The sequence below is a fragment of the Sus scrofa genome, chromosome 3, assembly GCF_054392235.1.
Source record: "Sus scrofa isolate SSC_HxYL_T2T_F1_AM1 chromosome 3, Sscrofa_HxYL_maternal_Yorkshire_Landrace_v2.0, whole genome shotgun sequence".
Lineage (NCBI taxonomy): Eukaryota > Metazoa > Chordata > Mammalia > Artiodactyla > Suidae > Sus > Sus scrofa.
The window spans coordinates 46,558,172-46,582,102 of record NC_139385.1 but is presented as its reverse complement, the minus strand read 5'-3'; the positions used below and the strand labels follow the sequence as shown (position 1 = coordinate 46,582,102).

Below are 23,931 nucleotides of genomic sequence, written 5' to 3'. Positions count from 1 at the left end.
ACACGGACCCAACGTCGCGAGAAGGTGACTTCTCTAGGCCAGGCCCCCGGGAGCCATGATGAGCAGGGCGTGGGGGTTCGCGGGGACCTGGGGGCCACGTGGAAACACCAGAGGTGACAGTCTGCACACGGAGCTTCCGGGAATAAAGACTTTCTCAACCTTTTCACTTATAAATATGCATTAGAACATTGGATAACACAGGCGAAGCGCTCTGAAATTAATTTAAAATTACACAGGCTGCATGGCCTGCACCCCAGCCGGAAATTCATCTAACGCGTCCCAATACCCGAGTGTGCTTGAAGGTGGCGACGGCGGTGGCACCTCAGTCCCGGGGCACCTTGAAGTGGTCCTTCTCCTTGCGGATGGCCCTCATGGTGGTCACGGGGTCCGTCTCGCCCACGTGCTGCTGCACTGTCTTCTCCCTGCAGAAGCTGAGTTCCAGGCTCCAAGCAGCGCCCGTGGTGCCGCCACCCCTCCCAGGGCACCAGGGAAGACGACAGCAGGGGCAGTGGGCACATTCTCGGAAGTGACATGTGACAGCCAACTCGGGGAAGGCCGGCCAAACCCGTCCTGCTGGTGACCCAAGAGGCAGGGACACCAACTCTGCACAGGCAGGCATCCTGCACGGGCCCAGCGCCTAGAGGCTCCCCAGGCACAAGTCCTGTCCACCACCCCCCCCCCGCCCCCGCCAGATCCTGACTCTGGGAACAGAAAGCACTCCGACCCCTGCCAGGACACCCAGAAAAATCCCCCTTTAAGAAAAATGATCTGAAGTTCCCATCGTGGCTCTGCAGAAACAAAGCTGACGAGGAACCACGAGAAGGCGGGTTCGATCCCTGGCCTCGCTCAGTGGGTTAAGGATCCGGCGTGGCTGTGGCGTCGGCCAGCAGTAGCAGCTCCGATTCAGCCCCAGGCCTGGGAACCTCCATCTGCTGTGGGGCCGGCCCTCCAAAGACAGCAAAGAAAAGAATGAGGATCTGATTCTTCGGCTGCACCTCACGGAGACTCTACCACCCGGGCCCCTGGGCAGCTGTGCCCGGGCAGCGTGGCGCTCAGCGGGGGCCTCACCTCACTCGCATGAACGGGTTGTAGGTGAACTCCTCCGCGATGGTGGACGGCACCGTGGGCTCCCCGAGGCTGTGCTTCTCCTGCAAGACAGTCGCCTCAGTACGGGGCCTCCTCAAGGCGACACTGCGAAGACCCTTTAACCACCTTCGAACGTCATGCGACCGAGACGATGCAGCGAGCGGGGTGTCGGTGCAAGGACAGGCCCCTTCCCACCCGTGCAGAGGAGACGCGGGGGAGTGTCCCGGCTGCCACCACCGCCCGTCCCCTCCCCTTGCTGTCTTGGATGTGCGGGGGACGGGAGCTTCCTTCTCGTGAGCACGAGCATCTGTCTCATATCCCAGGAGCCATGACCGGCGAAAACGCAGCAAACAGAAGAAAACAGTGTCCCCCCCCCGCCCCCCGACAGCGGGTGAGTCGTGAGCTCCTCCTGCTGAGGACAAGGAGGTCACAGGGTCCCGTGTCCCTCCCTGGGGAGGACAGCCTCCCAGAGGGTGGCTCTCATCAGGTGTTCGGGCAGCTCATCACCTCCACTCGGGGTGGCCTGGCTCCTGATCAGCACTGACCAGGGCAGAGAAAAGACGCCAACGGGGACGTCTGGGCAATGGTCACTCCTACCGAGCCGCCTACAGGAAGAAGGTCAGAGTTAACGGCTGGGGGTCGCCGCCCGCCCTGCAGCCCCAGCCCATCTACTGACCCCGAGGCCACAGGCTGTGGACCCCCGTCAGTGCCCACACCTGGGCCTTCTGCTCATCAGGGACCCTCAGACCCAAGCCTCCCCCCACCCCTCGCCCCGATCCCACCCTGTGCCGCGAGCAGTGGTATCAACAAGTAATCCTTTAGGAGTTTCTGTGGTGGCGCAGCGGAAACAAATCTGATTAGTATCCATGAGGTTGCAGGTTCGATCCCTGGTCTTGCTCAGTGGGTTAAGGATCTGGCGTTGCCATGAGCTGTGATGTAGGTCACAGACGCAGCTGGGATCTGGCATGGCTGTGGCTGTGGTGCAGACCGGCAGGTGCAGCTCCTGTTCCACCCCAGGCTGGGAACCTCCGTGTGCCACAGGTGCAGCCCTAAAAAGACCAAAAAGAAAAAAAGAGGTAACCGTCGAATGGCTGGAGGTGTGTCAAGTTGGGGTCTGGAGGAGGCCAAGGTGGAGGCTTACTGTTCACCTCCCAACACCCTTCTAGCGGAAACAAGTCTAAAATGTTTGCTCACTGTCCTCTACTCCCCCTGTCCTCTCTCTCCTCAGAAATCCTCCTCCGCCTTTTCTGAGGGAGGAAGACAAGTGGACCGATTCCAAGGATAACTTTAAACACGGCCCCTCGCAGCCGGGGGTGCGAGCTGTCCTACCCGTTTCCATCACCCATTAAAACGAGAACCAACGTGTCGGAGTTTTCCCCGCAGAAGCACGGAGCCCCCGAAGGTCAAGCCTCACACAGGCGGATGTCTACTGCAGCACCATTCCCGGGCCCTGTGCATCCGAGACACCGCCAGGGATTCCCTGAAATGCCTCCCGCTGAAGGGAATCACTCCCACGTACCACGCGTGTGCCGCTAAAGCAGGCCTTGGGGACAGTCAAGGCTTTTAGCGTCAGGCGCCTCTGCTAGAAAAGAAGAAAGATCTCAAGTCTTGGGTTCCACACTGAGAATCCATAAAAAGAGCAAAGCAAATGCAAGGGAGGTAGAAGGAAGGGGTTTTGTTTCATTCTGTCTTTTCAGGGCGCATCCGTGGCACATGGAGGGTCCCAGGCCAGGGGTCTGACTGGAGCTGCAGCCACCGGCCCACACCACGGCCACAGCCACGCCGGATCTAAGCCGCACCTGCGACCTACACCACAGCTCACGGCAGCGCCAAAGCGATGACCCACTGAGCAAGGCCAGGGATGGAACCCACATCCTCATGGATCCTAGTTGGGCTCGTTACCATTGGGCCACAACAGGAACTCCCAGGAAGGGGTTTTTTAAAACTTTATGTTTTTAAGCTAAAAGCAGAAATCAGTGCAGTAGAAAAACAAGGAAAATTAAGGCAAAAGATGTGCTTTTACATCAGCAAAACTGGTAAGTACAGCAAAGAGAAAGAACAACATCAGAAATGAAAGGAGGGATGTCACTACAGGGCCAACAGACAGTGAGAAGGTGTGGGGGCGTTTGGATCATATCGAGCTGAAACCATAATGCCTCCAATGTTTTCTTTTCACTCTGGCAAAAGCAAAATTTTCCTTTTCTTTTTTTGTCTTTTTGCGGCCACACCCACAGCATAAAGAAGTTCCCAGGCTAGGGGTCAAATCAGAGCTGCAGCTGCTGGCCTGCACTGCAGGGACAGCAATGCAGGATCCAAGCCATGTCTGCGACCTACACCACAGCACTGGATCCTTAACCCACTGCGTGAGGACAGGGATCAAACCAGCATCCTCATGGAAACTAGTTAGGTTCTTAATCTGCTGAACCACAACAGGAACACCATAACTTTTTTTTTTTTTAGGGCTGCACACGCGGCATATGGAGGTTCCCAAGCTAGGGCTCGAATCAGAGCTGCAGCTGCCGCCCTACACCACAACTCATGGCAACGCCGGATCCTCAACCCACTGAGCAAGGTCAGGGATTGAACCCGCAACCTCATGTTCCTCGTCGGATTCATTTTCCCTGTGCCGTGATGGGAACTCCTAAATTTCTTAAATAGCTGATAAAGTGTATGAACCACAAAAGAAAATTAAGACGCTGGACTTCATCAAAATCTAAAATGTCTGCTCCTCCGAAGACGCTGGTGATGTAATAACCTATTTTGGAAAAAAGAATGGATATATTTTTGTGTCTAATGGATTCACTTTGTACACCTGAAACTGATACAGCATTTTAAGCCAACTATACTCCATTACAATTTCAAAACCAAAACCAACACAATGGACCATAATAAAACCTGAAGGCCAGGTGGAGAGGTGAGCAGCAGTGGGAGGGTAATGCTGCCTCCTACTGGTGGACTGGGGCAGCACCAAGTGTCCCAGCACAGACTTACAGCCGGCAGACGGTTTTCTTAAAAACGGCAAGCCACCAGACACGGCGGGGGGAGGTGGGGTTTTATTATCCTGCTGATGTCTTAGTCTAAATTTATTACTACTGTAATGCCACTATCTTTTCATTCTCAGTGGCACCAATATATTTCTTTTCTGCTATGTAGTTGTATTCTCTCTCTCTCTCTCTTTTTTTTTTTTTTTTGCCATTTCTTGGGCCGCTTCTGCGGCATATGGAGGTTCCCAGGCTAGGGGTCGAATCGGAGCCGTAGCCACCAGCCTATGCCAGAGCCACAGCAGTGCCAGATCCGAGCCCCGTCTGCAACCTACACCACAGCTCACGGCAACGCCGGATCCTTAACCCACTGAGCAAGGCCAGGGATCGAACCCGCAACCTCATGGTTCCTAGTCAGATTCATCAACCACTGAGCCACAATGGTAACTCCATGTATTCTCTTCTTAAATCGGGGTTAGAGGCGTTCCCATCGTGGCTCAGTGGAAATGAATCTGAGTAGCATCCATGAGGATGCAAGTTTGATCCCTGGCCTCTCTCAATGGGTTAAGGAGCTGGTGTGGCTGTGGCTGTGGTGTAGGTCGGCAGCTACAGCTCCGATCATGCCTCTAGCCTGGGAACCTCCATGTGCCATGGGTGAGGCTCTAAAAACACAAAAATTAAAAATAAAAAAATTAATCAGGGTTAGAGCGTTACTGCATATTCAAAACTTAAAGTTTCCTATTGGATCCCAGTATGCTCTGTGTGTATGTTTTCAATTGTATGTTTTCACTTATGAATCCTCCTTCAAGTCACTGTCAGTACCTGCCTATCATTTTTCCTTAAAAAAACAAAATAAAACACGTTGTTATGGAGTTCCCTGGTGGCCTAGTGGGTGACAGTTGTCACTGCTGCGGCTCAGGTGCAGTCCCGGGCCCAGAAGCTTCTGCATGCCACAGGTGCCGCCGACAAAAAAGACACTGCTGGGAAACTACAAGACGAGTCACGGAAAGGGAGAAACGAGTCAGAGCAAAGAACTATCGCATGCAGCATATGCCTTTCAAAAAACCCTCTTATTCAACAGTGAGCTAAGTTTTTTAAATAGGCAGAAAATCTGAAAACTTCGGAGTGGCCCGTAAGCACAAGAAAAGATTTTCAACATCATCAGCAGGCCCCAGGGAGATGCAAACGAAAACCACAGTGAAATACTAAATACACATGAGACGGACTCAAAAGACCGACGGTACCAAGTGTCGGGGAGGGTGTCCAAGAGCTAGGACTTCCACACGTTGCTGATGGAAATGGAGGAGAAACCGTTGGTCGAAAACAGCTTGGGAGTTTCTTTACACGCTGGACGTGCCCCCAACGGAACCCAGCCTTGCACTCCTCGGTGTGTACCCAAGAGAAGACACGGCAGCCTGTGCCCAGGGTCACAGCAGCGTTACTCACAACGGCCAATACCCAGAAACACCCATGTCTTCTGACAAGGGCGGGGAGGAACGAAACGCGGCCTTTCTGAGCAGAGGACCGCTGCTCGGCAGGGCAAAGGGGGGCCTGATGCTGCAGCCCCACGCGAGAACCTGAGGCCCACTCTGCTGAGTGGAAAAAGCTACCCGAGCACACACGGTCCCGTTCCAGGCATAGGAAATTCCAGACAGTGCCAACCAGGTTCCCGGGGCATCCTGGAGGAGGACACAGAGCCCCGCGTGAGGAAGCTCTGGGGAGGGATGGAGGCCTCCTGCCTCTTCCCTGGGGTGGGAGTCGTCTAACGGGCACACACGCCCAGAGGTCCCGCCATGGCTCGCTTTCGGCCGAGGCGGGTGGACTGAACCCCCACAAGCTTGATGACAAAAGGGAAACGAGGTCAAAGCACTCGTCGGCCTTGATGAAAAGGACACACTCCCTGCATGACACCAGCTGCAAACGAGACGGACTCATGAAGATGTGAGAGTCTAATGGCTCTACACGAAGTAAAGACATTCGTTCATAACCAAAGAAAAAAAACTTGACAATTTTGCTGTATGGCAGAAACTGGCACAGCACTGAAAATCAACTGTAATTTTTTTTTTTTTTTTTTTTTTTTTTGCTTTTTAGGGTCATACCGCAGCATATGGAGGTTCCCAGGCTAGGGGGTGAATTGGAGCTGCAATTGCCGGCCTGCACCACAGCCACAGCCACGCGGGAGCTGAGCCGCGTCTGCGGCCTACACCACCGCTCAGGGCAATGCCGGATCCTTAACCCGCTAAGCAAGGCCAGGGATCGAACCCACGTCCTTGTGGATACTCGTTGGGTTTGTTAACTGCTGAGCTACGAAGGGAACTCCCTAAAATTTTTTTTTAATCTTTCCGCAAAAAAGGATTCTGTACCCCCAAAAGCTTCATGAGTGAATTCTAACATTAAGGGAAGAAATAGTAACAACCACAGAAGAAAAACTTCCTCAGAGAAGAGGAGGGAACACTTTCGAGCTCACTTCACGAGACCAGCATTACCCCGCTGTGCGGAGCCAAGATGTGCCAAGAAAGTAAGGGTGCAGGTGGGTCGCTCACAAGACAGACGCCGTGACTGAGGTTCGCCGGGCACGTGGGGTGGTTTAACCTGTGAACCTCGCTGATGGGCTCTTCGCCGCAGGAACAGAGGAAGACAAGTCCCCGGACGGAGCCCAACACCCACTCGTGCCAAAACCTCTCAGAAAACCGGAAACATCTATGACCTTCGCCAACCTGAAAAAGCGGACGTCCACCAAAACCGCGGCGAACAGGCTGACGCTGAAAGACAGAGCCTCCTGCCCCCAAGACGGGGAACAAGCCAGAGGGGCCCACGCTCACCACGTCCAGCTCGGGGTGTCCTGAACATCTCAGCTGGTGCAGTAAGGCAGGAAAAGCAGTGAAAAGGCACACGGATGGGCAAGAAGAAACCAAACCGTCAGGTGATGCCATGACTGCGTGCCAAGGGTCTGTGAAAAAGATGCCCGGCTCAGGTAAGCACGGTCATAGGAAACCCCAATCACGGCTTTCCCAAGACGGCCACCATCCTGCACAACAAAATCCAAACACGAGGTGCTCAGGGACCCAGCGCAAGATCTCCAACTCTGAAAACCACGCTGCTGAGAAAAACGAAAGACCTGGATAAGCGTGAAGCTCTATCAGGTGCCCGGACTCCGTACTGTTAGGATCCCAATTCCCTCTCCTCTCTTGCGACAACACGGTCCCCAGGGAAGGCCATGCTGGGAGTTCCTGCCGAGGCAACGTGGGACCAGCGGTGTCTTGGGAGCCCTGAGACGCAGGTTCGACCCCCGGCCCAGCACAGTGGGTTAAGGATCCTGTGTTGCCGCCTGTGGCCTAGATCACAACTGAGGCTCCGAGCTGACCGCTGGCCAGGGAGCTCCATATGCTGCAGGGGAGCCAACAACAACAACAACAACAAAAAAAGCCAAGGTGACTTTTTTGTAGACATTAACAAGATGATGCTAAAATTGCCACGGAAATGGGACGGACTCAGAGGAGCCCAAATCAATTTCAAAAAAGAATAAGGTTAGAGGATTTATACCACCTGATTCGTAGGCTGGGCACAACCTCCAGTGCTCAGGACAGTCCTGCTGATGCAAGGAGGAGCCTGCAGGTCAATGAAACTGAACACAGTCCAGAGGAGAGTCATGCCTGCACGGCCCGTTTTATCCAGTAGAAAGGGCAGGGTAATCCAAGGAGCAGAGTCAAGGCTTTTCGGCAAGTGGTGCCGAGCAACTGACGCCAGTGTACAAAAGAGCAAACTTCAACCCCGACTTTTCAGCAGATGACAACTTGACATGAACCAGTGGCCTAATATAAATTTACAGAGTTCCCGTCATGGCTCAGCGGGAAACAAATCCAACTTGTATCCATGAGGATGTGGGTTCGATCCCTGGCCTCGCTCAGTGGGTTAAGGATCAGAAACTGCCATGAGGTGGGGTGTAGGTCACAGACACAGCTCAGATCCTGTGCTGCTGTGGCTGCGGTGGAGGCCGGCGGCTGTAGCTCTGATTTGACCCCTAGCCTGGGAACTTCCATATGCTGTAGGTGGTGCGGCCCTAAAAAGACAAAAAAATAAATAAATAGGAGTTCCCATCGTGGCTCAGGAAAAAAGAAGAATAAGACACTGTTAAGAAAAAGGAGGAGTTCCCATTGTGACTCAGCGGGTTAAGAACCCGACTAATATCCATGAGGATGCAGGTTTGATCCCTGGCCTCGTTCAGCGGGTTAAGGGCCACACTGCCACAAGCTGCAGCGCGTGGGTCACAGATGCAGCTCAGATCCCTCACTGCCGTGGCTGTGGTGTAGGCCGGCGGCTACAGCTCTGGCTCAACCCCTAGCCTGGGAACCTCCATGTGCTGCAGATGTGGCCCTTAAAAAAGGAATGATTGCAATGGCTCGGGTTGATTCAGAGGTGCGGGTTCAATCCCCAGCCTGGCACAGGGGTTTAAAGAATCCAGCATTGCCGCAAGTGTGGCCACAAAAAAGAAAATGGAAAGGCGAGCTACAAACGGGATGAGATAGCTGAGATGCATATCTGACAAAGACTTGTTTCCAGAATATGTAAGGAATTCTTACACTTCAGTAGGGAGACAGCTGAACTTTCAAAATGGAAAAAAGATCTGAACGCACACTTCACATAAAAGGAGACAGTAAAAGGCTAGTAAGCACATGAAGGGACAGTGGCCTAGCCGTCAGAGAAACAGAAATTTTATTATTTTTTTTTCTCTTTTTGTCTTTTTAGGGCCGCACCCACGGCATATGGAGGTTCCCAGGCTGGGGGTCGAATCAGAGCTACAGCCGCCGGCCTACACCACAGCCACGACAACTTGGGATCCGAGCCACATCTGCGACCCACACCACGGCCACAGCAACGCCGGATCCTTAACTCACTGAGCAGGGCCATTGATCAAACCCTTCTCTTCATGGATCCTAGTCGGGTTCATTAGCCGCTGAGCCAGGATGGGAACTCCAAGAAATGGAAACTTTAAAACTACAAGACACCACTACACATGATATACTAAAATGTGACGGAGCAGCAACACCACGTGTTGGTGAGCGCGCAGGGCAGCCGGAACTCACGCACTGCTAGTGAGAATGCCAAATGGCACAAGCGGCAAACAGTTTGGAAGTTTCTTAGAAGTTAAACGTACACTCACCACACAACCAGCAATTACACTCGGGTATGTGCCCACGGCAGTGAAAACTGTGTCCACACAAAGACTTGACACGAACGTTCACAGGAATTTTATTGATAACAGCAAAAAAAGCTGGAAACAACCCCAAAGTCCGTCCAGGTGAGCAGATGAACAAATAGCACAACCATACGAAATACCATGAGAAAAAAATTGCTTTTGTCTTTTATCTTTTTAGGGCCGCACCTGCAGCGCATGGAGATTCCCAGGCTAGGGGTCCCATCAGAGCTACAGCTGCCAGCCTGCACCACAGCCCCAGCCATGCGGGATCCGAGCTGCACCTGCAGCCTACACCACAGCTCCCGGCAACGCCGGATCCTTAACCCACTGAAGCAAGGCCAGGGATCAAACCTGCAACCTCACGGCTCCCAGTCAGATTCGTTTCCTCTGCACCACGACGAGAACTCCCTAGGCTAGTGTTTGAATTCTTACACGTATAATTGTGTAAGCCCATATTGCAAAGTTGATAAAGATGCTTGACAAAAACAGGTGATTTATGGGGGAAAACCCTCTCTGAGACCGAGCCTCACTGAGGCCGGGAGGAGGGAGCCCAGCACCCGAGGCCTCGCAGGCATGTCTCACCCACACCACTTCTCCACGACCGAGGGGCAGACAGACCCGTGTCCGGGAGAAAGTCACTGCCTTGGCAGCGTTTCCCAACCCCCACAGCAGATGCCCCCAGCACCACAGGCCACACTGGGGCCACCGCTGAAAGAAATGCCTTTAAGACAACCCCTCGGGGTGGTTCCCTAAGCAGGATGCCAAGGTGCTGCCAGACGCGGGCCCATCGGGCCTGATGCCCAGGACACGGGAAATGGGCTGGGGACCTGCTGGTTCGGCCTCACCTGGGCACCTGTCCTGTCGACGATACAGTATCCCGGGCCCAGCCCCCAGCTGCCCTTTGAAGTCCCAAAGCATCTTAGGAGATAACCAGGGCTTCCTCGCACAGAGCTGGGCTGTCTGAACCCCCCTGACCCACGGGTGGCGCCCAAGGGCACCCGGCTCACCTTGGCCCAGGCCAGCTTCTCCTGGATGGCGGTGTTGGCGGGTTCCACGTGGCGCGCAAACTTGAGGTTATGGACGGTGTACTCGTGGCCACAGTACACGCGCTGGGGAGAGAGCAAGCCCGCGGCTCTGAAGCCACTGGTTCGCCTACCCGCCAACCCCCGGGACCCCGGGAGAGGGCCCTGAGCGGGTGCAGGGTGTGCCAAGGCAGTAAACACACCTTTAAAGAAAAAACGCTCCTAGCAGCCACGCCTTCACCCCCCTCCCAGCGCAAGGCCCCAGCGGGGAGAGCTGCCCCGAGTGCCCGCAGAGGTGAGCTGGCGGGGTCCTCCTGCCCCTGGGGCACAGTGAGCAGGGACAGGGCGCTGCCTACTGTGTCTGGAGGGAGTCGGCCCAGGACTTCGAGCAGGGCTTTGTACATCTCGTCCGCTGTCCCTTCGTAGAACTTCCCGCAGCCAGCCACAAACAAGGTGTCACCTGCGAACAGGACAGGGGCTGGAGGGGCTGCCAGCACCCCACCCAGGGGGACCCATGGGTCTTGGGTCCCACCCTCCCCAAGCCTCTTCCCGCAAGTCTCACAAAGTGGCGCCACCAGGTCCCAAGCAGCCATTCAAACTCAAACCTTGGGGTCACTGCACAGTCCTGTTACCTGGAGCTGAGACGCCCCCCACACCCAGCCCTTTCCCCCACCTGGGAGCCCCTCCCAGGTCAGGCCTCCCTGTGACCTCCCACCCCTGCCCCAACAGCCCCCTGACGTCACAGGCCCCGCCCGGCCTGTGCGCTCCAGGAGCCCCTCACGCAGGACCACTGTCCCTGAGGGCCCTAGACACAGACCTGCCACCCCCCAGACTCGGCCCTGCCTGCCTCAGTCCTCCCTCCGCCCCGACACAGGCCAGGTCTCCACGTGTGGTCTCCCGCACCCAGGCCCTCTCACCCCAGCACCCGCCGCCAGGCCTCTTCCCCGGGAGCCGAAGGCCCACTCAGAACAGGACAACAGAAACCAGGAACAGGGAGCTGGGGAGCCTGTGAGCACAGCCCCAGCACGAGGGATGGGGCTGCCCCATGGACGCCCCAGCTCGAAGGAGGAGGAGGAGGAGGAGGAGGAGGGGCCACGCACAGGAGCTGCAGTAGCACCTGCTACTTTCTGGGGCTGAAGTTCCTGGGCTCGGGCCTGTGGGGAACCAGCCCAGGCCTCTGGGGGCTACCATGTCTCTCTCCCGGCAGTGGGGGCCACCATTCCCCTGCACTCCCAGACTCTCAAGCTTCACCAGCAGCTGCCAAGGGCACCTGGAGGTGTCCTCCCGCCCGCAGGCTGCCCCCAGCCCCGCTCAGTTCTGTGGTCCCTGCAGCCCCTTTCCCCACCACCTGAGCGGTTCCCTTGGCCGGGCACTCACTGCCGTGAGCTGGGCTCCCAGACCTGAGGCCCCATACCCCGACCTCTCGGACACAGACACCTGGCCAGCCAGCAGCAGAGTGCCCTGCCCCAGGCCTGTTCCCCAGCCCGCGGCCCCTCTTCCTGCCCCGTCTGCCGGCGCCGAGTCCTGCCCGCTCCCTCCCAGGACCACGGCTGTCACCTCCTCTGCTGGTGTCCTGCTCCCTCAGCTCTGCTGGCCCAGCGGGAAAGGGAGCAGGGCCCATGGCGGCTCCGACCTGAGCTGGAGGCTGGGCCACTCATCCCCTCAGCTCAGAACGCTGCGGGCTCCTGGGCTGGGCACAGAGGCCAGCTGGAGCTGCCAGGCCGTCCACATCATTAGGCCCCCCTGCCAAGGTCTCCTCACCGTAGCTTCACCACGGAGGGCCCCGTGGGACTCTCACGTGTGTATCATAAGCAGTAAGACCCCGCAGCCTCCTGCCAGCCGCTGTCACGTGGACAAGAGACCAGCACGCCGAGCACGCAGTCCAGGCTGTCTGGCCAGTCAGCCCTGCACACCTTCTGGAGCGGGCACGTGGCTTCTCACATGAGCACAGTCCCCAGGGCCATCGCCGGGGCCCGCACATCTCCCAGGCCCTGCCACCCACCTGACGGACGGGCAGCCAGACACCAGGGGCCCATGTGGTGCGGGAGGGACAAGGAGGCAGATGTGAAGGTTCACCAGGCCCAGCACGGGCCACCCCCCCACCTCACGCCACCCCCACCATGCACGCAGGGAGGGGACACACGGAGCAGATGGTCTGCCCACCTGCTCTCAAGCACAGTCCCATGAGGCCCATGGCAAGGCCGGTGGCCCCACACCACCTGCTCTCAGGACTTGGCTGGGAGCCGCGCCTGCTACTACTGCAGCAAAGACACTGAAAAGAGCCAGTTTTTAAACTAAAAGTACAGACTGGGAGCTAAGCGTGCATTTACAGACAAGCTGCAGGGACGGCCCTGGGTGGCCCTTCACGTTGCTGTCTCTCCCCGACCCCACGTGGGTTCCTGTGGACACCCCTGCTCCACTCCAGGAGCCCACGTGCTATCAGCCATTGTGGGGCTTTTTGGTTTTGGTCTTTTTGTCTTTCTAGGGCCGCACCCAAGCCATATGGAGGTTCCCAGGCAAGGGGTCGAATCGGAGCCACAGCTGCCGGCCTCCACCACAGCCACAGCAAGGCAGGATCCCAGCTGCATCTGCGACCTACACCCCAGCTCTTGGCAATGCCGGATCCTTAACCCACTGAGCGAGGCCTGGGATCGAACCCGCCAACCCCACGGCTCCGAGTTGGGTTCGTTACCCACGGCGTCACAACAGGAACTCTCAGCAGTTGTGTTTTTAAAGCAAGTTTCACTGTGGTCATAACACCACAACTGGGACATCAATCTGGGGGAGGCTCGAGATGACACGCTGGCTAACCAAGCTGAGGTGGCAGAGGGGCCCTGCTCTGTGCTCATCCTCGGCCGCTTGCTCCCGCCATCCTGAAGACCCCGTGTCACACGGCTGCTCCACCTCCCGGGTTCCCCAGCCAGCACCAGGGTTCTCCCTCTTCCTGTCAGAGGAGAAGCCCCTCCACGTGCTGGAGAGGCCCACCCGCCCCCAGCAGGCGCTGCGCACACGGCCCGATCCTGGCGGGACATCAGCACCACCTTCCACGCTCTTCAGGGCCACTGTACAACACCCGGGCCTGGGGCTGTCTCTGGCCCGACCCACTCTGCTCGCGGCTGTGGCGGGATGGGGCGGCAGAGGCAGCACGCGGGCTATGCACGAGGCAGGTCTGCTGGCCCCCCCCGGGCCCAGGTGCCTGCTGCTGGAGGGGCACTGGGGCCACATCCCCATTAGGAAGAGGCTCGCAGGGAAAGGCCTGTGGCCGCACGCCGCTGCGGTGCAGGGTCAGAGGGGCTCAGGCGCTGCCCGCACCCACCCCAGCCCTGCGCCGAGCGCCGTGGTGCTCTTGCAGCACCCGGCAGGGGCTGCCCCGCAGGAACTGCTCTGCTGCTCCGCCCCGAGGCTTCCCAAGCCGCCCTCCTCCTGGAGGGTCCCTGCAGAGAACAGCAGACCCCCAGCCGCACACCCGGGCACGCACCTGTGAACACGGCCGGGGGCTCGGAACTGCCGGGCTTGCTCACCAGGTAGCAGATGTGTCCCGAAGTGTGGCACGGCGTCGACAGGCACTTGACGCTGAGAGAGCCCACCTGAAATGATGCACATGGGCATGCGGGGGCCCGTCCGAAGGCACAGCTCCCCTAGACCCCGTGCCCGCCCACCGCAGGGGCCACCCTTGAGGGCGAGTGGGCGCCCGTGGCTGCTGGTCCATCTGGCGAGACCTGGCTCTGGCTGGTGACCCTGGAAGCTGTGGTATTTGCTGGTGAGCAAAATCAAGGGGCCGATTCTGTTCTCTGCTCAAAAGCAGCCAAATGTGAACCAGGCATGGGGCCCGCAGAGATGCTTCTCCTTCTCAGATGCTCAGCTTTTGCTTTTTCCGTCTGCACCCCGATCCTGCTCTGTACTTCAAAACACTCACATCTAAGAGCGGCTGCCACAAGGACGGGCGCCTGCGTGACCTGCACCTCGGTCACTCGTGCGGCGCGTGTGCACGGTGCCCCATCCTGACCACCTGCCCCTGGGCCTCGGCCGCATCACCTACGAGGACAGCCCCCCACATAACCTCACGACCGCCCACACCCAAAAACTGCAAACCAGCGGAGGGAGAATGGCAGCCTACGAAGAGCTGGTTTCCATGCCTCCCGCTGTCACAAAGGCGCCCCCACGGCCTCTGCCCTCGCCTGGTCACCACCTGCACCCAGATGCACTGGTGACGCTCTCACAAGGGGACTGTCTGGGCCCAGGCAGCCCGAGGGCCTGTCCACCCACTGGCAGGCTAGGCGGTTTCCACGGCCAGGCCCTCGAGTGCCCCCCGGTCCCTGGGGTAAGTGAAGGGACAGCCAGGAGGAGGCACCCTCCCGCCCCATTCACAGGGCCTGGAGTCCCACAGGGCCACAACTGCACCCCTTCTGTCAGCTTGCTGCTCACCTGCAGTGTGGACAGGTGTGTGACCTTGTGAGTCAGAGCCCCGATCCGGTCATCGCCCCCATACACCTTCAGCCCAGGCTCCAGCTTGACCAGCTTCTCGTTCCCACCAGCGTGGTCCCTGCGGTGGGGGGGAAAGGCGAGCTGGGGCTCCTGCTGGTACGAAGGGGTGAAACCCTGACCCAGCGGGTTTTTCTGGTTTTGGCTGTACTCAAACGCCAGGGATGGACCCTGCGCCACAGCAATGACAACGCCATACCCTTAACCCACGAGGCCACCAGGGAACTCCCCAAACAGAATTTGTCTTTCTCCCAGTTACGTTTCTCAGAAGCAGAAATGCATCTTCCAACCCAGGACCCTCGCTTCCCGGCTGTCATTTGGCTCCACTACAAAGAACATTCTCAGACACCCACTGCCAAGAGAGGCACTTCCATGGCCCTGCCCTGCTGCTGCAGAAGCTTCTGGAGAGGAGGAACCAAACCACAAACACCTGGATACTTGCTAACCCACGGTTCCCAGGCCAAGTGCATCAGTCACTGTGGACCCACGGGGCCTGCCGCCCACCCACACGTCCTGAAGCAGTGGGCCTGGGGGAGTGGGCCTGGGGCAGTGGCCTGGGGGAGCCCTGCGAGGTAGGAGTTTTCAGCCCCCAGGCGACTGCACTCAGCCCAGTCGGGACCCTGAGCAGACGGCAGCGCTGTTCTCTAAAACAGCAATGCCCGGCTGACAGAGGGTGATTCCTCCTCTGGGGACAGGCCAGCGCAGATGGATTCCCAGGAGCTGCCCTTGCTTCCCGGGTCACCTGGCCCGCGCTTCAGAAAGGCGGTCAGCAGAAGAGCCCCAGGCGTGCACCTTGTGGGTGAGAAGCACACCAGCCAAGCCCGCCGGGGTCCCGAGCTCGGAGCAGGGCTGGGAGTGTCCCAAGCCCAGGAGATCGGGCTTTGCGGGACGAGGCGAAAGCTTCCCAGTGGCCAGGGCACCCCGGATCCTCACTACGCACCCACCCATGGGCTCTGCCAACAAGCCCCCAAACAGCTGGGCTCAGAGATAAGCTCGCCACCCAGCCAGCTTGGCTGACTCAGCGCTCACCCCGACCTGCCCAAGTGCCAAGCCGGGAGGGTGGCACAGGCCATACCCTGGAGCTCAGCTGGGGGCCTCTTTAGTGTTCTGCTGCACCCTAAACCACACAGCATCACAACGTGGGAAGAGCAACCTCTGCCCTGGGGGCCACTCGGCAAAGGAGAGATCCCCAGTGTGAAAAGCTGGGGAGGCCGAGAAGGCACCGGCCCTGGGCCCAGCGGGTGGGTTTCCTTCTCTGCTGCGCTGTCGCTGCTGTAGGTCCACCTCCCTAATTGGGTCAGAAAGTAACACCTGATGCCAGGGGCTGAACAGGCCCGAAGATTCTCAGTGACTCAGTTACATGAGCCAATGAGTTTCCAAATTTAACAAGCTTTGGCCAAGCCATCAACGTGACACTCCCACACACACAAGCTGAGGGGCCGCCCCGTACCTGTGGACACGCCACGCTCAGCGAGAAGCCACAGGAATAGGTTCAAAGACACTGGCTGCCCTTGGGCAGTTATTCGGAAAAGAAAATTCAGAGCTTAACACATTTTCCTAGCTCTAAAAAGCCTCCAAAGTCTCAAAAACCCAAAAGGGCCGTGAGCAGGCAACTCTAGTCCTAAAACCCAAACATCAGAGCTTCTTCCATCTGTTAGCTTTCAAATATCAAAACACACAACCTCTCCAAATGCGACTGCTTGATTTTTATTTTTTTATTTCTTATTTATTTATTTGTCTTTTTTTGCTATTTCTTGGGCTGCTCCCACGCGCGCGCGGCATATGGAGGTTCCCAGGCTGGGGGTCTAATCAGAGCTGCAGCCACCGGCCTACGCCAGAGCCACAGCAACGCGGGATCCGAGCCACATCTGCAACCTACACCACAGCTCACGGCAGCGCCGGATCGTTAACCCACTGAGCAAGGCCAGGGGTTGAACCCACCACCTCATGGTTCCTAGTCGGATTCGTTAACAACTGCGCCACGACAGGAACTCCGTGACTACTTGATTTTTAAAAACATCAGCGACTAGGAACCATGAGGTGGTGGGTTCAACCCCTGGCCTTGCTCAGTGGGTTAATGATCCGGCGCTGCCGTGAGCTGTGGTGTAGGTTGCAGACGCGGCTCGGATCCCGCGTTGCTGTGGCTCTGGCGTAGGCTGGTGGCTACAGCTCCAATTCGACCCCTAGCCTGGGAACCTCCATATGCCGCGGGAGCGGCCCAAGAAATAGCAACCACAACAACAACAAAAGACAAAAGACAAAAAAAAAAAAAAAAAAAAAAAAATCAGCGTCTAAGAGTTCCCGCTGTGGCACAGTGGGTTAAGACCAACGGCAGAGACACAGGTTCCATCACTGGCCCAGCACAATGGGCAAAAGGATCCAGCGTTGCCGCAGCTGTGACACAAAGATCGCAGCTGCAGCTTGGATTCAACCCGGGAACCTCCATGTGCCACGAGTGTGGCCATAAAAAAAGCAATACTAATAACCAATGTCTAAGCTAGTTTATGTCCCAGTACCCGAGGCCAATTTCCCATCATATGAGCCCAAGAGCTTTCAGAGATGCTGCTGGAGGCCCTCCCGCGGCCACAGCCCCACAGCCTGAGCCTCTCCCCTCAGAGCCCCCACGCCCGCAGGCCTGGGAGACACCGGGCAGCAGCCAGAGACCTTGTCGGAACACCGCTGGGGTGGACCGGGCGGGGGTACCCACCCTCCCCGGCGGCAGTGCTGGCCCGGGAACAGCCCGGCCTCCGGAGCACTTACCAGTGGTGGTGGGTGGTGAGCACCGTGGTCAGCTTTACCCCGTGCTTTCTCACCGTTTCTACAACCTGCAACCAAACGGGAGGCGGACACAGGCCACAGTCACACCCCCAACAGTGGCTCAGCGGCCTGCAGGTGCGGGCGCCCGGGGGCGTCGGCCGACTTGCCGGGACTCCAGGAGAGCAGGGGGACAGGGAGGCCTTCTCCCCACCCCCTTGGTAGTTCAGCCCCACCCAGGACCCTTCCAAGCCCCTCCGGCCGACACTGCCACCCCTAGAGGCCGCGGCCGGCCGGAAGGCCTGCAGGAAGACAGGGCAGAGAGGGCCCCTCCTCTGCGCCCAGGGTATCTACGGACAGAAGCCCGCTCCTCTCCACACCAAAGCCTCTGGGTGCCGCCACCCCTCTCGCTGGCCCTTCGTCCTGATAACAGAGGGACTGGATGCTCGTTTGTTTTTCAAAAACCAAATGGGTTCGTTTCCATTTAGCTTCGGCCAAGTCCCAGGGGCTCCATGGTTATCAAACTCATCAGGAGATGAAGCGGAGCTCGGGCCACAACACCCACCTTCTGGGGCTGCACTGGGTCCACAATGGCGGCCTCCTTGGTGTCATCATCAATGACCAGGTACATGTAATTGTCGGTCAGAGCAGGCAGCGATTCAACCTTCATGGCGCCCTGTTCCACGGTCAAGCTCTTCCTGGAGTCTGTGTGATGGAGAAGGAGTCCCAGCAGGGCTGGACCTGAAAACCAAGTGGTTCCAGTGAGGGCGCCCACGAGGCTGCGCTGGGCCCAGACCTCCAAGCAAGCCCTGGCCCCAGCAGCTCCGGCATCACGGTTGTGAATGGGAATTTGGGTGAAATTGAAATGAAAATCTGCCCAGAGCCTGAGAAATGGGAGCAGTGGCCACCATCGTTCTAGATTCACGTATTCAGGACACAGAATCACCATCCCACTGAACCAAAGAAGGCTGCGGGGCAGGCTGAGCAACCAGTAGACAGGCGGCAAGGTATTTTCAACAATGCAACTCCTAGTCAATCTGAAAATGCACAAAGGCCCCAATTACACTTTAAGTCTTAGCGTGAAAGGTATTAAAACTGCAAAAAGGGAGCTCCCATTGTGGCTAGGCGGGTTAAGGACCCAATGATGTCTCTGTGAGGATGCGAGTTCAATCCCTGGCCTCACTCAGCGGGTTAAGGGTCTGGTGTTGCTGTGGCCTCAGCTGCAGCTCCAATCTGACCCTTAGCCTACGAACTTCCATAGGCTGCAGGTGTGGCTGTGGGGGGGGAGAAGAAAAAAAAAAAAAAAACCTGCAAAAAGTAACAGAAGACAGCCATGAGGTTCCAGAGTAGGTGCTGGGATGGGGGCCTCTCTAAAAAAAAAAAAAAGGGGGGGGGATTGAGAGAGCAAGCGACATTGACTGACTGACAGACCACGTCTACAGGGGCCGTCTGATGCAGGATCCAAGCTTATGCGCCTGGCAGGGACCTACCTTAACTGTAGCATTAAGGATCACACAGGGGTAGTCAATTGCTCCTTTTCTCTAACACCCAGCTAGACTTTTTCCAGGCCTTTCTCCTCATGCTCAGGAAGACAAACATTTTTGTATGATCAGGTTTCTGTGATGCCACCTCCTCTGAGCCCCAGGGCGTACCATCCACGCCTCAGGAGGACTACTGAGCATCGTCAAGGCCAAGTCTTGAGACACATGCAGTTTGCTTTTTCTTGAACTGGGAGAGAGGTCTTTACAGCTTCAAGGGCCGGGGACCCCTCAGAGTGAGGCAGCCACACTGTCGCCAATTCCCTGCAGTCCTGCTCACACTATCTGCCTGACTCCCAACACTGAAACTCTTAGATTTGACACTTTTCGGCTTGTGAGGGCTGCAGGTGTGGCATATGGAAGTTCCCAGGCTAGGGGTCAAATCTGAGCTGCAGCTGCCAGCCACAGCCACGCCAGATCAGAACCACGTCTTCGACCTACACCACAGCTCTTGGCTGGATCCTGAATCCACTGAGCGAGGCCAGGGATTGAACCCACATCCTCATGAATACTAGCTGGGTTCGTTGCCACTGAGCCACAATGGAACCTCCATGTCAGACACTTTCATGAGCTCCCTAAACAGAAAAAACCCAGCTCTTTCCTTGGTAACGGTGACACATCACCCACTCCGGAACCTTGACTGCTCTCAGTGAGATCTGAAAACCACCAAGGACGGCTTCCCGCTTGCTCCATCTTGGTACCAAGAGCTCTGTGGTCACGAAGCTAACTGCTAACCAGCTCCAAAGACTCAGCTTAACCTACTGCCCCTATTGCTCCATCACCAGATAAGATATCAGGAAATAAAGGAGATTTCAAAATCACGGTCAAAATATTCCAACAAAACAAGAGCTAACAGTGAAAGCTAAATCTGAACACCTGGAAGAGCAGGCCCCTGGAGGTCAGGGCGTCCAACGCCTCGTTATAGACAGGAGACCCAGCAAAGGCAAGGCTCCAACAGCTCAAGAAGCCAGTTCTGCCTTTTGCCTTCACTTTAGAATCTTGTGCCCCAGGCTTTTCTTGCCACGCCAAGCTCACGCGAAAAGCTGTGATTCACTTTGCGGAGAATATACACAGCATTCTGCGGGGCATTAGGCACCGTTCCATCACCTGGGGCATTAGAAACATGGGGTCTGTATGCGGCGGGGGATGGACGTGCTTGCAAAAGCCCCAAACCGCCGCAATCAAGGAAAAGGAGGGCGCACGCTGGCTGCCAGGCAGACCACGGGGAGGCAAGGGTCCTAAGACGGGGCTCCCGAGCTTCCTGCAACACACATTTCCTTACCTAGCACAAATCCTTCAGCAACCCCCAGCTGACAAGGGACCCCAGTCTCTGCCTTCAGCCCTCCCAAAGCCTGACTCGACTGCTGTGTAGCCTTTGCTGGACCCCAACACCTCGCCTGCCGACGTCAGCGAGGGGTTAGGATCCTGCGTCAATTAAAACAAAACAAAACAAAAAACCAGCATCAGCAGCGGCGGCCCGGCGGCTCCCAGCCGCCTCACCTGAGCGGCCCCAGGGCTGGAACGCCTCAGGGAGCACCGCCGGCCTAACCGCCGTTACCCCGTCTACGACGCCGGCCAGGACCCGCGGGCCTGTCCCCGCGGCCCCGGCCGTCAGGCCAGCCCCTTGGCGTCAGGGCCTATCCGACCCCGCGCCGGCCCCGCCCCACCTACCCAAGCCGCGACGGGCGCAGGTACCTCCCAGCGCAGCAAGGCTCCGACGGCCGAGCAGCCCGCGGCCCAGCACCATGACCCGGGCGGCGGGTGGGCTGCGGGCGGGGGCCAGCGGGCTGTATACACTGGCGTCGGCACACCGCGGCCAATCAGCGCTCGCTTCCACATCCGTGCCCCCCGCCCGCTCCGCCCTCTGACCAATCAGCGCCCGATCCCGCCCCAGTCCCCGGCCAATCAGCGCTCGCGTCCGCACCTGTGCCAGCCCTGCGCCGGGCCGCCGGGACCTGAGGGCGACTTGCGAGGTGGCTACCGCCGCACCTCCGCCTCTGTCCCGAGACCAGGCCGCGTCCCGAGGCCGAGCAGTCCTGAGGCAGCCACTGGGTAGCGGCTCCCGAGAGGACGAGCGCGACTCCCGGACCCCGGGAGTCGGGGGGTGTGGGGCCAGCGCTCCGAGGCCGTTGGTCCTCTCCGGTCCTCTCCGGGTAACCGTAGGCGTCCGGCCAGGCGGAGTCCACGTGACCCCGGGGCGCCGGGTAGGGAACATGGCTGCCGCCAGGCCGCTGTCCCGCTTCTGGGAGTGGGGAAAGAACATCGTGTGCGTGGGCAGAAACTACGCGGACCACGTCAAGGAGATGCAGAGTACGGTGCTGAGCGAGCCGGTGCTCTTCCTGAAACCGTCCACCGCCTACGCCCCCGAGGGCTCGCCGGTCCTCATACCCTCCTACAGCCGTAACCTGCACCACGAGCTCGAGCTGGGCGTGGTGATGGGCCAGCGCTGCCGCGCCGTCTCGGAGGTCGCGGCCATGGACTACGTGGCCGGCTATGCTCTCTGCCTGGACATGACTTCCAGGGACGTGCAGGACGAGTGCAAGAAGAAGGGGCTGCCCTGGACTCTGGCCAAGAGCTTCACGGCCTCCTGCCCGGTCAGTGCGTTCGTACCCAAGGAGAAGATCCCTGACCCTCACAACCTGAAGCTCTGGCTCAAGGTCAACGGCGAACTCCGGCAGGAGGGTGAGACATCCTCCATGATTTTTTCCATCCCCTACATCATCAGCTACGTTTCGAAGATAATGACCTTGGAAAAAGGAGATATTATCTTGACCGGGACGCCAAAGGGAGTGGGTCCAGTTAAAGAAAACGATGAGATCCATGCTGGCATACACGGGGTCGTCAGTATGAGATTTAAGGTGGAAAGGCCAGAATATTGAGTCTGTACAAAGCACCCTAACTTCTTAACACATGATCCAAGGGAATAAGACAAAAGCAAGCAAAGTTTAATTAAACGTGACAATCCTTTAATAAGAAGCCAATTAAAAAAAATGATTGGACTACAGTGTTTCAACTCGAGGAAGATGGACTGTCCAAAAAAACCTGATCTAGAAGAGCTGGGCCAGAAATGGAAATGAGAAATAGTGCCTTCTCGGAAACAACGGGCCAAATGTTCAGAAGACTTTTCCTTTGCTAAATCTGGATTGGTTCAGTGGATCACTCTGGGACTGGGTTTTGGAGACTAAAATCTGCAAAGGAAGTGGATTAGCACGATTCATCGGTGCTTCCCAAATTTGCTTAATCATGAAAATTATCCGGAGATATTTGTAAAAATAAAAATTTCCAAGTTACTGGCCCATCCCAGGCCCAATGTATGAATTAATGGAATTGATATCCAGCACTCCAAGTGATTCTTATCATGGAAAACCACTGCTCCACACAATTAAAAGTGTTACTTAGGGAGTAATTAATGATGACCTCACTCCTTTACTTATTCTGGCCCATAGATTCTGATTTGGAGAGAAAACTTTGAAACTATTGTTTCTCAAATAAATATGCTGTCTTTTATGTGGCCTAAAAGTATTGTTTTCCCCCCAGTAGTGGTTAGAAGGGACAGTTCCTCGCCAAGGGGCCTCAGACCTTGGTCTTTGACCTGGCACCTCATGAGCACTGTGCTCTATTAACAGAGTTAATCATCAGCAGGTGTACCTCCCACCCAATGATAAGGAGGCTTCAGGGAATTTGGGTGGCCTGGGAGTGCTCTGGCTCTCACTTGCTCTCTTCTCTGACGAAAAGCTGGGTGAGATGCACAGCACAGCTATCGGAGTGAGCGGAAGCCACCTGCTGGCTCCTAACATTCACTGAGCACTTAGTACTATGAGGCACTGTGCCAGGAGCTTTCTGTGTGTTATTTAATCCTCATCAAAGCTCTTAGGTTGGTGTTATCATTCCCATTCCTGTTACACAGATGGAGACATAGCTAGCCTGGCTCTACAGTCACTCAAGCTGAGTAGCAAAGCCAAGATGTCACCCAGCTAGCCCAAGACCAAAACCTGAAGTCTTGGCCACAGTGCAGGCTGCATCTTTTAAGTATATGTATTTTAAAACTTCAAACATTTAGTTATTATGAAACCCCCACATACGTAGTTTATTATGAAGAAGTGTTATAATTGGATTTGTTTATAAAATGTCATGCTATTATAACTCCTTTTATCTTGTAATAACACTTCTTTTTAAAAATGCTTAAGCAATACCTGTTTATGATAGAAGTCAGAAAATATGCATAAGCCAAAAAAAAGAACACCCCAAATTTCATACACCCAGAGACAAAGCTAAGCATTTGGTGTACATTCTTCCAAATCTATGCATGTAATTGTGATCTTTTAAATAGAAGTTATTCATACCACACACTTTCCTAGCCTTTTCTCACTGTGTATCGTGACTGTCTCCATGTATTTCGGCAGATTCCTGCCACACTGTTTTCAGTGATTGCCCAAGACTCTGCAGTCAGTCCTCCATTTTCGGCCTTTGAGATCGTTGTAGTTGTTTGCCAGCAGTAATTCTTTTGGGCCAGGTCCCCGTAAATGGAAGAGCTGAATCAAGGGTGTGCTCATACGGAGAGTTTATTAGTAAAACTAGCAGAACCAAGGTCCAGCTGAGCCAAGTCTACCAGGCTGACAGATCTGAAAGCAAACTAAGTGTACACACCAGGAACAGGAGTCGCATGTGGCCCCCTTGGGTGGACAAGCCAGTACCCAGAGAATGTACAGTGCCCCCAGAGGTTAGTGTTGACCCAGTGGTGGCACAAGCTTTGTCGCAGACAGCATCGGCATTACAGATACAGCACACAAGTTACTTGACTACAAGAATCAAAAACTCAGAGACAACTCACAATTCCTGATGTTACCGAAATTGCAGTAATCTTATTACCC

At 56.4% G+C, this 23,931-nt stretch overlaps 2 protein-coding genes across 18 annotated transcripts; one reads left to right on the top strand and one right to left on the bottom strand.

Moving 5' to 3' along the window:
* Positions 1-136: 136 nt before the first annotated feature.
* HAGH (hydroxyacylglutathione hydrolase) lies at positions 137-21,233 on the bottom strand. Of its 17 annotated transcripts, none has more exons than NM_001435356.1 (9): positions 20,732-20,855; positions 18,088-18,263; positions 17,529-17,593; positions 14,712-14,829; positions 13,765-13,873; positions 10,643-10,746; positions 10,272-10,373; positions 1,069-1,148; positions 137-422 (listed from the first exon to the last, which is right to left on the bottom strand). In NM_001435356.1, exons 1-9 carry the CDS (start codon positions 20,805-20,807, stop codon positions 323-325), a joined length of 930 nt encoding a protein of 309 aa, NP_001422285.1. In that variant the 5' UTR covers positions 20,808-20,855; the 3' UTR covers positions 137-322. The 17 variants fall into 17 exon arrangements, 12 of the variants coding, with proteins under 12 accessions (NP_001422285.1, XP_020942485.2, XP_020942486.2 ...); XR_014839460.1 differs by lacking the exon at positions 1,069-1,148 and adding an exon at positions 6,334-8,127 and having other exon boundaries at positions 161-836; positions 9,458-10,373; positions 20,732-20,812; XM_021086826.2 differs by lacking the exon at positions 20,732-20,855 and adding an exon at positions 20,985-21,233 and having other exon boundaries at positions 161-431.
* FAHD1 (FAH domain containing oxaloacetate decarboxylase 1) lies at positions 21,012-22,567 on the top strand. The gene has a single exon (XM_085018115.1). It carries the CDS (start codon positions 21,274-21,276, stop codon positions 21,937-21,939), a length of 666 nt encoding a protein of 221 aa, XP_084874241.1. The 5' UTR covers positions 21,012-21,273; the 3' UTR covers positions 21,940-22,567.
* The last annotated feature ends 1,364 nt before the right edge of the window (positions 22,568-23,931 follow it).